This window comes from Notothenia coriiceps, unplaced genomic scaffold (genome assembly GCF_000735185.1).
Source record: "Notothenia coriiceps isolate Sejong01 unplaced genomic scaffold, NC01 NC01_scaffold00019924, whole genome shotgun sequence".
Taxonomy (NCBI): Eukaryota; Metazoa; Chordata; class Actinopteri; order Perciformes; family Nototheniidae; genus Notothenia; species Notothenia coriiceps.
The window spans coordinates 24175-37111 of NW_011352625.1; the positions used below are offsets into that span (position 1 = coordinate 24175).

The 12937-nt window shown below is 43.4% G+C and overlaps 1 protein-coding gene across 7 annotated transcripts in view; it reads right to left on the reverse strand.

The window, feature by feature from the left end:
- LOC104952378 (myomegalin-like) overlaps positions 1 to 12937 on the reverse strand; it is a 42491-nt gene that overhangs the window by 14368 nt on the left and 15186 nt on the right. For 2 of the 7 annotated variants that reach the window (XM_010779189.1, XM_010779190.1), the window contains exons 1-15: positions 7332 to 9439; positions 5624 to 5761; positions 5417 to 5536; positions 5237 to 5329; positions 4904 to 5128; positions 4659 to 4817; positions 4472 to 4573; positions 3962 to 4099; positions 3655 to 3834; positions 3191 to 3385; positions 2924 to 3106; positions 2727 to 2843; positions 2582 to 2638; positions 2361 to 2467; positions 2131 to 2270 (exon numbers count right to left, since the gene is read on the reverse strand). In XM_010779189.1, the coding sequence (XP_010777491.1) occupies positions 2131 to 2270; positions 2361 to 2467; positions 2582 to 2638; positions 2727 to 2843; positions 2924 to 3106; positions 3191 to 3385; positions 3655 to 3834; positions 3962 to 4099; positions 4472 to 4573; positions 4659 to 4817; positions 4904 to 5128; positions 5237 to 5329; positions 5417 to 5536; positions 5624 to 5761; positions 7332 to 8642 (3265 nt within the window). In that variant the 5' untranslated portion in view covers positions 8643 to 9439. Of the gene's footprint in view, positions 1 to 2130; positions 2271 to 2360; positions 2468 to 2581; positions 2639 to 2726; positions 2844 to 2923; positions 3107 to 3190; positions 3386 to 3654; positions 3835 to 3961; positions 4100 to 4471; positions 4574 to 4658; positions 4818 to 4903; positions 5129 to 5236; positions 5330 to 5416; positions 5537 to 5623; positions 5762 to 7331; positions 9442 to 12502; positions 12557 to 12937 lie in introns of those variants that run through there. The other 5 variants (XM_010779188.1, XM_010779186.1, XM_010779192.1 and 2 more) reach the window with 4 other exon arrangements.

The window sequence follows — 12937 nt, forward strand, 5'->3', positions numbered from 1 at the left end:
CATGGGACTAAAGGGAAATGTTTTGTCATACTTTGCCTGCCACCCAAAAACACACTGGAGGCAGAGCAACCCGTAAATGAATATATATTATATATACTATATAATATTATATATTCACACAAGTTTTGTGGTGATTTTGGGCTTAATACTGAGTATGTATGATGATTGTTTACTGTTGTGTGTTAAAGTAAGTATACATGAACAGGAGGTATCAGTGGAAAGTGACTGACAGGGGCTTTAAAGGAATATTGTATAACATAATAGGCGCTAATGAGACAGACAGACAGACAGACAGACAGACACACAGACAGACACACACACACACACACACACACACACACACACACACACACACACACACACACACACACACACACACACAATTTGGGTTTGGGTGTGTAAGTTATGTTGCTTGGTGCATTTTTGGGAGCTTATTGGATTACTTCATAATATTAAACTAATACAACATATGTATTAAAATCACATTTATGAAATATCTTTTTGAGATGGCAAAAGGTTCATGGAGCTACCTGCTGGGTTATTATATATTGCACAACAATAACAATGTGTTCTGTAAGCTTAAGTGACTGAATGTGGGGCTCTGTTTGCACACTGTGGCTCTACATATTGTCACCACTCTCATACTACAAACATATAGAAAAGGACACACTGTGTTTCTTTGTCATTTCAACAAATGTGGATTTCATGCTTTTTTTTCAGAATGTCAGTAGAAGGGCTCACATGAGTTTCCCTTATTTAGTGTATTGGGCATTTTAGTGTTGTGAATATCCAATTGGGCATTTCAGCAGGACAGCCATGCACACATGAAAACCATGCCACATCATGCATGAGGACGGACATGAGGGAGAAACACTCAATTGGATTAGAGATGTCTGCTGATTTACATTATAGTTTCATGTTCATACTGAATCTGTTGACAAATTCAGATATTTTGGATAATATTTCAACACATTTATAACATGTGTTTTCTTATATAAGTAAACTAAATACAGGACAAACTCGGGGGCTGGGTTGCATAGGATTGGTTCGGATAGATAAACTGTGGGTTGATCTTTGGGGAAGGAAGGAAGGTCTATAAGGGACCAAATAGGGGAATTCAGAGTTGGGATATTATAAACACAAATTCCCAATTAAACACAACAAACAGAAGTGCTTTTGACAAAAAGCCAGCCCATTTTTTTTATTTCTGTTAAATTAAAAATACAAAAAGTTTTGACAAGGATTCCATATCTGAGGCTAGATGAGAGATCAGGGCACAAATCCCAGAAAATGAACTCTACCAAATGTAAATATTGAATGGGTAAGTATTATTTCTGGCGTTGACATCTCGCGATGAATAGAGGGCACAGTCCAGACAGTAAAATGACTTGATAATATATTATCTTGCTTTATGGCTGACATAAGTTCAACAAGCATATCAAAACAACACAAACTAAACTAGCATAATTTAAATTCATCAGCATTTTTACCGTAGCTGAACGTATGTTTCATGCGTAATTAGCAGATTTAAATGTAAAGAGCAGGTCAACTATATGAGAGAAATCTTTTGGGATTACTATTTCATGTTGGGCCTTGTTGAGTATGCACATCCTGTCCACAAACAGATGATATAAAAACAAATGATGGATGGTGAGAAGTTTCACTGTAACGCACGAGCTTGAGTTTCTCCACAAGACGTAACTTCACTGTGACGGTAAGGCTGGAAGAGTGACACCGGTGAGAGACAGCACACAGAAATGGCAATACAGAACAATCGCACTGCAAAGCAATACGCAGGCTGTTTTTAGAAACAATAAAAAAATATATTCACACCACAAAAAATATATTAATAAAAAAACTCTGGGTTGCACGTTGCCACTTCATATCAATGAGGTTAATCTGAGCAGGCTTCTGCTACTTCAGTAGTGCCTGTGCTATGTGGATAAAGCTGCCTGAAGACTGAAAGTCAGATATGATTCTTATTCTCACTTGGAGCAGAATTTCCTGACCCTATTCACTTTTCTTTATAAATCTGACTTTCAGCGTCTCCAGGCAGCTCCAAGTCACTCAGCAGTGCTGTGGTCAGACATCACAGAGCGTTAGTGACAGTGCCCTCTGGACCCTGCCCACCTCCAAAGTCAGGCTGCCTGTTAGCATCCCGCTCCAGCACCACGGCCATGTTACGGGTCTTGGCCAGGACCTCCTCCAGCTGTCTGCGGAGCGCCTGCACCGAGTCGAGCTCAGTGTGGAGGGCCTGGATCTTCTCAGAGCTGAGGAGAGAAGAAGACTTGCTTTAAAAAAAAAAAAAAAAAAACAGCGACTTACTGTTTTCACAGGAACACTGGGTGCAGCGTCTGTACCTGTCACTCCTGGTGTGAATGTTCGTGAGATTTTGGTACACTCTCTTCTCCGCCCTCAAGGCATCATTCAGCTTGTTGTACTCTGACACAAGCTGCTCCAGCACACACTACATCAGAACGGCAGGCAGGGTGGAGAAGGAAGCAGACACATAATGAAAACACATTATTAAGCCGCATCTTCACACACTGTTTAATCTGTAGAGGATAAGGCCAATTCCTACTTGGTGATCAGTGATGTCCTGGTGAGCCAAACATGAACGCAGAGCAGAGAGCTCCTCCTGCAGGGAGAGGGCACAAGTGAGTTAAAAAAAGAGGGGGAACATATCGTTTGTATGCATCACCACAGGTTCCACATACTGTATATACCTGAGCCTCCTTCTCCTTCTTGACTACCAGCTGCAACTCCTCCTGTAAAGCCGTCACCTCGTCCTCCCTGTCTGTGAAAGATGGCTGCATGGACTCCTCCTGGCTCTGCATCAGCTCCTGAGGAATAAAGCATACTGTTCAGATCAAATGAACAGGAGAGAAAGGGAGAAAGCCAAGGGAAACAAACAAACATGTACCTTGATGAAGGCTTCTTTCTCTTTGAGGAGACTCCGCAGATTCTCCGTGTCTCCTTCAGTTTCCCTCTCCTTTTCCTGGTTCAGCTTGCACAGCTCTTGCTCTTTGGAGGACAGGTGTCGGCGAAGCTCCTGCAGCTGGCCGCTCCGCTCGCTGATCACAAGGGAGAGCCTGTAGGAGGAGTCCTAAAGAGAGAGGGAGATATCAGGTTAGTCTCAGGTTATTTTTAAACTTTCAATCTGCAGTTTGCTCGGTAGTGATTTATATACCTGCAGATACTGGTCTTTGGAGCTGAGCGTGTTCAGCATGTCCTGGACCTGTGCTCGGTGTTCACTGGACTGGCGACTGCGGTCTGACAGCAGTTCCTGGAAGAGCTTTTCTCTCAGCGCCAGCCGCGCCTTCAACTCCTCTACAACCTCAGTTGGACCGGCCTGAACTCTGGCAACAAGGGTGGCTGTCAGATCCTACACACACACACACACACACACACACACACACACACACACACACACACACACACACACACACAAAACAAGCCTCGTCAGCACACCTGTTGTGTTTGAGAAAGTCAAAACAAGCAGCACAGGCTTGTCTACATGTTCTGGTTTTTTAAAGCTTCAGGCATTGCCATCACAATAAGGGCAATACATGAGTGTGTGTGTGTGTGTGTGTGTGTGTGTGTGTGTGTGTGTGTGTGTGTGTGTGTGTGTGTGTGTGTGTGTGTGTGTGTTACCTGTGCCTCCTGGCTGTGTGTCTGCAGAGCCTCCTGTAGCTGGCTGATGATGGAGTCCTTCTCTCTCAGGGTGTTCCTCTCCTTCTCCTCGCTCTGCTGCTTCAGCCACTGGAGGTTCCTGTAGGCCTCGGCCGCCTGCTCCAGCTCCAGATCTTTACCGCGCACCAGGGCGTCCAGACTCTGAAGTTCAGTCACAGGTGGAAACACACAGACACATATTATTCCTCACATTTGTCTAAAATAAAAACAGAATCCACAATTCCTTTTCCTGCTCAGCCAAGAGCTTTATGACCAAAGTCAAGCGTACCGTGATGGTCTCCTCGTTGTTGGACAGGATGCAGCGCAGTCTCTCCAGGTCTCGCTCCTTCTCCCTGAGGGCGAGCTGCAGCCTCCTCACCTGGCCCTCGCGCTCCTCCACGCAGCGGAACTTGTCATCGATGGAGCGCTGCAGATGGCGGAGCAGGAAATATATTTTGTAATCACACTGATGCTATTCTGGGCACCCTGTACTGTGATATTCAGGAGCAGGTGTGCAATATTTGAAACTCCTGCTCCTTCTTCCACACTGCCGTAGGGATGCAACAGAACAGTTCATGTTGGTTGGTTGTGAAATGTAATAATGACTTATCTATGGCACTTTCGACTGTTGCAAGATGCATACTTATGTCTTTTCTCTCCGTAGTATACAGGGATGACTGTCGTATTGATAACAAAGTCTACATGGAGCCGTAGTTTGGGGTCATCTCACTATTTATACCGAGCTGACATTCATTCATGTCCCTGCTGTGTATATAAATGTGCATGTGTGGGTGTTTACCTCCAGGGCTCTGTCTCTATCTTTAATACGCTCCCGTAGTTTCTCCAGCAGGGCATCTCTAGGTTTGGAGCTTCCTGTGGACTCCATCATCTCGGAGTAGTCCTACAGATACAAAGATTTTTAGACAGGATCAGAAATGTGAAACTACATATAGAATGAAACGATTGATTGGGATTGTGTACATTACCTGTAGCTGTTGCTCCTTGTCCTGCAGAGTGTGTTTGAGCTGTGCGATGCTCCTCTCCTTCTCCTGCAGCCCAGTGTGTCTCTCTTCCTCGGCCTCCTTCAGAGCTGCTTCTTTAGCCTGAAGCTCAGAGCGAGTTTTCTGAAGGGCGCATCGCAGATCCTGCAGAACAAAGAGGAGAGGTCACACATGCTGCATCCTTCATACTGCCAAGACTTCTCTCACTCTCACACATTGACAACTCTTACCTGGTTGTGCTTTTCTGTGACCTCCCTGTGCTGCTGCGCCTCCTGTAGGTCAGAGTTGAGTCTGTCCTTAAACCTGGACATATCTTCTCCTTGTCTCTGGTTCTGTCTCACACTCCTCTGGCTGGCCTCCAGCTCCAGCCCGAGGGAGAACAAGGAGCTTTGCACTGCCAGCAGCTCGCCCTGCAGCTGGGCGAGCTTTACGGACTCACTGACCCCCTCTGGAGTCTAAAGAATGAGGACACAGAACCCGTTCAGTACGTCATGAGGCTGGAGACAAGATTTCTCACTATTGATAAGGAATGATCCTGGATCAGGGTTTGTGCCACGGCTCACCTTGCATTGAGTAAGCTGGTTGCGATGGATCATATCTCTCAGCTTACACAGAGTCGAGTTCTGCCCCTCCATCAGCTGGTATAGCTCTTGGGCCTTAACGCAGAATAAATCAGGGGTATGAGAACCTTTTCAAACTCAGGTATCATCTCACACAGGCTGACAACATATACAAACACTAACCTCACTGTCCTTGGTGCTGATGGACTCTGAGAGACCCTGAATGGTTCTCTCCTGACTCTGAGCAGCCTGGCGGATTGAACGCAGCTCACACTCCATCTCCTGCAGCTTCTCCTGCAGCTTCTACAGACAGAGAAAGATCACTGTTACCTTATGTGGATTCATCAAGCCTATTCCATTATAATGAGGCATATTTGTAATGAGACATACCATGTTGTTGGCCTCGCTCTCATGGATCTTGGCCTGCAGGGATTGGACCTGGAGCTGGGCCTTCTGCAGCTCTCTGACACACTGCCCGGCCGCACACTCATACTGGTTCAGTTGACTCTGCTGCTCCTCAACGAGGCTCTGTAATGAACAGGAAGGGATGTGAGTGTTTCAACTTGCTCGTTAGTCTTCTCAATAAATCCAGCAGCTGAATTATTTGTGTGCAAGATTATTTGTTTGTCGTGAGAAAAACAGAGGGATTGTGTACCATGTCTACAACATTTACAAACTCTGATCATTCATGCGTGTACTTTGTAAAAAGCCATGTCGGGGAGAGAGCTTCTAAAGTGGTGTGTGGCAGTTTGCATGCATGAGTTAGCACAAGGGAGCATGATCAAAGTGCTCTGTGCCACTATTATCTTTACATAACCTTGTTTCCAATGTTCACTTACTAGAGGAAGGTTATCAATAAGACACACTGACCTATGCTTGATTCCACAAGATCCTTTAGTTGTTTAATGCATTTTTTAGAACCGTAAATGATTATGTTGACATTTTTAAATAAGGTTATTGCACTAGCCAACCACAGTTGAGATGGAATGTGTGGATCATTTAGCCTCAAGGGCTCAGAGTGAAAATAGGCCAGTAGTGGAGTCACTTTGTCTTAATGTCTCCCCACATCTAACCTACTTCGGGTGCAGCCCTGGCAGAGATCACGCAGAGACAAATGCACACTCTATCCAATCCAAAAACTATTGTTGAGGATTATTGGCTTGAATATTTTAGTATTGCACAAATGTTGTCCTCACATAATTAAATCACACAGATAAATCCTGTTCTACAACTTACTCGTTTTCAACAGGAAAAACCAGCACGCTGTTATTTGTTTGCAGGCTGTGTTCATGCTTTGGTGTATTTGGCAGTTGTGATGGAAGACACTGCACATCCTCAGCATCTTAATTTAGAACCACTTAAATATATAAGCTTCACATTAAAATGATAGATGTTTACACTTGCTAAAAGGGTCAAACATGACTGTGCTTTCTACTTTATTGACATGACCAATGACCTCCTTGTGCTTGTACACAGTGTTTCCCCTACCATTGTCTTGGCGGGGCGCTGCGCCCTGCCAACAGAGCCCCGCGTCCCCCCTGAAATTCAAGGTGTTTTTAAAAAAAATTATTATTATTTTTTAAATTATTTTTTATATATATAGCACCACATTGTAACTGAAGTAATCTATCTACGGTCAGTTTTCACATTGAACATGTGCTCTTTTATTAAATGAACTAAACGCTTTCATTTTAAGTTGTGAGTATAGTGTTTTTGAACCTAAAAAACACTGATGCATTAATCAATAACAATAATCCACAGCTCCTCTCTCTGCTCCAGAGGATTAAAAAATAGGCAGCACCCCCCCAAAGCTGTAAACCTATGGGAAACACTGCACTCCCATACACACAGAAACTAGGCCATGTGTTGTGTCACAGCTTAGCCTCACCTGACAGCTCATGTAATGTTTTCCCACATATAGCCAATTAAGTGCACCCGTTTTGTGGGGATTGTCTGTCAAACATCAAAGCGTGTTGGGTTGGTTCACTCATAGTGCTGCAAATTCTGCAAACTTGCAGTGCATGGGCGAAATGATGATTCATCATCCAGCAATTGTGAAATCCCTGTATTAATCACCATCACTGTCAAGGTTTTATACCTGGTGAGGACGTGGGGAAGGATATTCTTTGTACAAATCTTCCAACAACTCTTGCATGTTAGTCAGGTTCAGATCCTGATCAACCAGCCTGATCACAGGGGTCTCCAGCTCAGGAGTTGGCGTGTGGTCATCTCTTTCTCCCTCTGGATTACCATATGACATTCCCAGAACTGGATCAGGGAAGCAGAGTCTATGACCTCCATTACTGGAGCTGCGTTGGAGCACTGGCAGCTTGCTCCCCTTAGAGCTCAGGACTGGCCGGTAGGCAGCATAGCTCTGCAGCAGACAGAGAGCCAGAGAGAGGCTGGGGCCGGGTGAGGCCGGGCCAGCTGGGGCTCCCATGTGCTCCTCAGAGAGGGAGTCAGATATCCGGTCATCTATAAGTTCCCTAGGGGAGCTCAGCCGCCCATCTGTTATGGCTCCAGACTGAATATATTCCTCAGTCAGCTCTAAGGATGCTACAGAGGGGCTGGAGCTGGCTCTTCCAGCCAGGGTGCGTTCACTGTCTGATGTCCTCGAGGGTTCCTGAGAACCAGGAACCAGTGTTAAAGAGGAGGGGGGTTCTTCTGAATCCTCCACATTATTTCGTTCTCGCTCTCCCCCACCTCCTACGGTCACACTCCCTCCAATAACACTGGCTGAATATCCGGATGATGGGCCGCAGGAAATACTCCGTGCCAGCTTCCTGGGCACCTTACAAACAGCTTCATAGTCAGAGTCGGCCACTCGCCAGTAAGAACATCCGCGACACTTCCTGGGAGTGCTGGGAACACAACGCTGTGAGCCTGCGACTGTGATCTCTGACCCTGGACCAGCAGGAGGGTGCTGGTGGTGCTGACAGTCTATGCCGTCGTCGGCCCAGGACTCATACAAAGAGTAGACCAGATCGTCCTGGAGCAGGGAGCAGTACTTTGCATGAGTGAGGCCTGAAATGTCCACCATTCCATCTCCAAGTTCCTCATTGTCTCCAGATGTTACAGCACCTTCTTCTGAGTTTGTTTTCCGGTAGAGCCCGCCGATGCACTGCCTGAGCCGGTGTTTCTCCTGCAGGAGCCGCTGCAGCCTCTCAATGGACAGGGCTTCCACGCGGGCGATCACGGTGTCGAAGCGGTACATGCGGTCCAGCATGAAGGTGCACTTGGAGCAGGCAAACTCCCCTCTGCCATCCCGAGTCAGCTCTTGCCCCAGAGCGTGAGACAGCAGCACTTGCAGGTTGAGCTTGGGGGTAGGATGGAAGATCCATCGTCGCTGGTTACCGCAGAGCTCCCGTCCACAGATGCGACACGCTTCCTTCATCTTGAGATCAAGCATTCCACAGGTTTATAATTATCCTTATTTACTCTTACACAAGGACACCTGAGTCCTTAGGATGAATTGGATCCCATAGACAAAAGAGCAGTGCTTCAAGCTGCATTAGACTGAACCTTTAATGCATAATAAAAGCTGTTTTCATCTGAAATAATGTAAAGCTGCTGATGAAATTAGTCCTTGCAATGGCATTAAATTCAATGGCTTATGAAATGAGGTAGACAATATATGCTTGTAGAAAAGGGTTTCACTTGAAATCCTTGGCAGGATCAATAAATACTGTCTCTGCCATTAAAAAAATATCCATCAACCCAGGATAACCATTCATTTGCTGAAGGTGCTGCAGGTGCGTCGGGAATATGTCGCACACCCCCGTAGCGAAGTCATGTGAATGTCTCGTCAATCAGATGCAGTAGTATCTGTCTTGGTATCTTCCTCCCGCTGTCACACAATCCTTCTTTCTCATTGTCCAACAGACCCTCACGCTCTTCTGCACCATCAGTCGGGGACCATAGGTCGGGACACACGAGCCGCACCGCGCACAGTCAGGTTAATAATGACTCGGGGAACGGTAATAATCCGGAAACGGACGGAGAGCAGTATCAGTTGCGCCGGTACAGTCTTAAGAGTCTCTCCCTGGTATCTTTGTCCACAGAAAGGAGTCTTTCATTCATAACGGAGCCTTTTCTGACAGCACGAGAGGCAAACACGCGCACTGCGGGCTCGGTGCCGCGTACGGTCGGAGATCCTCCGGGCTGATAACGATGTGGCTGCCTGAATCAGACCTGCAGCGGTGGAGCAAACCATCCAAAGAATACAGGGGGTGGAGAAACATGATGCAGCCATACAGAGATGCTCATGGTTTATTATCCACTATGATGAAAATTCCAAACAAGAATAATTATTTTGAAACACAAAATTATATGGAAACACTAATCATTAACTTTTTTTTAAGGGGCTTTTGGTAAAGAGATAGAGTGATTATCCCCTGGGAGTCTTTTACTTCCTCCTGCCCAGTTTACTAAGCTCTGTTCGCCTGACTGAACAGGTGAAATGCTCGGTAGCATGGTAACATTAGTGACGCTCTGTAAAATTAAAGAGTAGACTCTATTCTAGTCTATTTTGATCTTATTCAAGTTTTATGGGTATGACTGTATAGTTTTGCCATAATGTTGAACCCCGTTTACAATGTAAGTCTTTGTAAACAAACTCAAAATATAATAAAAAATGTATTCTGCAATAATTTTTTAACATTTTTTATTACACTGTGAATGTTATACAACTATACTATACCTATAAATGGCTTTAAACTACAAAAAACTATTAAATTAAATCACTTTTATTCTCTGTTATATTTGTATATTTGTATACATGTTTTTTTAGCTGCATATCCTCTATTACAACTACTGCCTGTCTTCTATTAAGTAGTAGATGGTAGTGGAATTACTGTAGGCATTTTTAAGACGTTACTTTTTTAATTTATTTGTACATTCATTATTTTAAATGGCATGACAAAGTATTATTGCATAATAAAAAAAAAAGAACATCCTTAGATCCATTGTAAAGCTCACTTACAGTAGTTGAACGCAAACTTACTGAGCTTACTAAATGCTATTTTAAAAGTAAAATCATACTGGTTTTGTTCTTGAATAGCTTCCTCATCAGACCAGTGTAACTTGTGTCAAAGTCAAAACATGCTACTGGCTCAAGATATTTATAACTTTCTTGTTGCTGTGGTGCAGATATCAAACAATGATTTGACTGTGATAGTCAAACAACCGACCCTTTCTCATGCATTTGACTTTGCATCTCTGCAGTATCTCTGCAGTGACCACAATTTTTGTTTTTTCCGAGGGTGCACAAAACAAATGGTCTTGCTGTCACGCTGCAACTTCCCTGCAGATATGCTGTGCAAACTCTCCCGTTGACTGTAGATATATTTTCATCTTCAAAGCAGTTCTATTGCTTCAGGACAGAGTTCAGATCCTGTACCTTCTTGTTAGTGTGAAGGTCAGAGTAGACCCTTGTGTCTGCATCAAGATCATGATAGCTGATTCTTTCAAATTAAACTCAAGCTTCAGTTATTTGCAATAAATTGTCTTGTCTGTTTAGTGAAATTGAAAGATCCTGGAAATAATTGTCTTAAGAGGTTCCAGATGACTTTTATTTCCTGCCTCTTCCTTTCCCTTTTCCAGACAGATTTGATCTTAACGGCTGTGGTGTCTAGGGAACTAATTAAGAGCTCTTGTTGTGAGTGTCTGTCTGAACCAACACAACTTGATATCAGTGGATGGGTCGATGAGCACTCAAAGGTCAACCTGACATATCGACAACCAGGCTGAAACCAGAGCCGCTAAACTGCTAACCAGCGAGATGCCTGCCTCAAACACACACACACACACACACACACACACACACACACACACACACACACACACACACACACACACACACACACACACAACTGTCCCCTCCCTTTGCAAATGCTCTGTGCATTGCTTCATAAACTTGCATTCAAAATAATTTTACTTTAAATCAAACCCTCCCAAAACATCCCCTCCTTTTTGTTGTTATTTCAAGGCTGTGTCTTTTCTTATCTATATAGACACAAAATACTGCACATAATATGCAAATGACTAGTTTTTAGAAAGCAACTATCCCACAGTGTGACCACAGTGTACGAGCCACACACTCATACATGCATCCAGTGTGAAATCTGAGCAGCCTGCCTGGCAGGGATCATTTGCATCAAGTTAAAACTTCTTACATAGCAACAACAAATGCTACGATCCATTCACGGTATTGTCAAAAAACATTAAGCAATGTTACAAAGCACCAGAAAAATTAATAATCAAGCCAACTAAGGTTATAATCATTAATTTATAGAACTGCAAATTGATAGTAAAGAAGGTGGGCTGACTTGAAGGAAATGGTCCCCCTCCATTATTGTTTCATTAGACATCAGGACAGACATGTGTCCTTGGGGGTGTCGGTGCAGCTAAAGCCTTTAAATGTAATTAGGTTCTGGCACTTTCAATGATGAGATAATCCATCTGCAAGATACTTCACTGAGAGCATCACATGGTGCTCCATCCATCGCAGTATAATAATAATAATATATTTATTTTCTAAGCGCTTTTACAGGTGCTCAAAGTCGCTTTACAGAGATAGTGAAAAGAAAAGAACAACACATAAATATAGTTATTAGTCAAATTATAATCAAGCAATACAACAATAATCACACATTAAGAGACGGATAGAAGAGGTGAGTTTTTGTACATTCTTTGAAGGTGGTGAGGTCAGTGCAGTCTCTGATGGGTATTACAGTTATGTCTTTGCCTCAGTTTGTTCACTTTCTAGGAACATTTATTAACACATTTCTGTGTTTTTGACATCACACCACAGGATCTTTTTAACCTACTTTTACCCATCACTTCTGATACAGAGAGTAGCGCTATTGATTTTTAACCTTTTGATTTGTGCATTGAACATTTTGCAGAGACTGTATGTCGATAACATTTTGAATACTGCACTTTTTTTAAAATGAGAATAAAAAACACTGAACAAATGTTACCAGATTTTGCTCCTTTTGTTCCACATCCTTTTATGGATTGGTCATATTCTACTTTTTCTGATTTCCCTCGTTTTCTTCATTAGGACATTTACAAATTATTCATACATGTGTCATGTTGCATCTACAGACGTCAGCTTCTGTGTGAAAATGCTATGCGTCACTTGTCCATAAGGAGGCAGAGTGGGTCTGATATGAAACAAGGAGATCTGTGATGCTGTTCTGACACTTAGTGGAGAAGTCTATAATAACATGTGAAGTTGCATAAACAAACAAAGAGCTGCACACATACCTGCATCTCCTGTTCGATGCGCAGCCTCTCTTGACCGAGTTCTTCCTGATAAAACTGTAACAGAGGATACAGAAAATAAATCTACTGTACTCATATTCACATTTAAAAAATACACATTATGTATAGATACATTATTAGGATTACAGACAGAAAAAGTTAAGTGAAAAAAATAATCCTTCACAGAAATATGAAATCCTTGATGACTTCATACTCTTGTGACCTACAAAGATAGCTGTTAAGATAAGGTTGAGGAATGTCACATATGTTGCTTCAGGACTCTTTTTAGAATACAAGTCTGACTAGAGGAGACATGGTGGCCCAGAGGAATGCAGTATTATTAGAAAGCTCTTAAAAAAGTGTGCAGGGTTTGCCTGGATGGTTATCCCCACTTACATGCCTTTAATGTATTGTCAGTAGTATGTGTAAATGTATTAA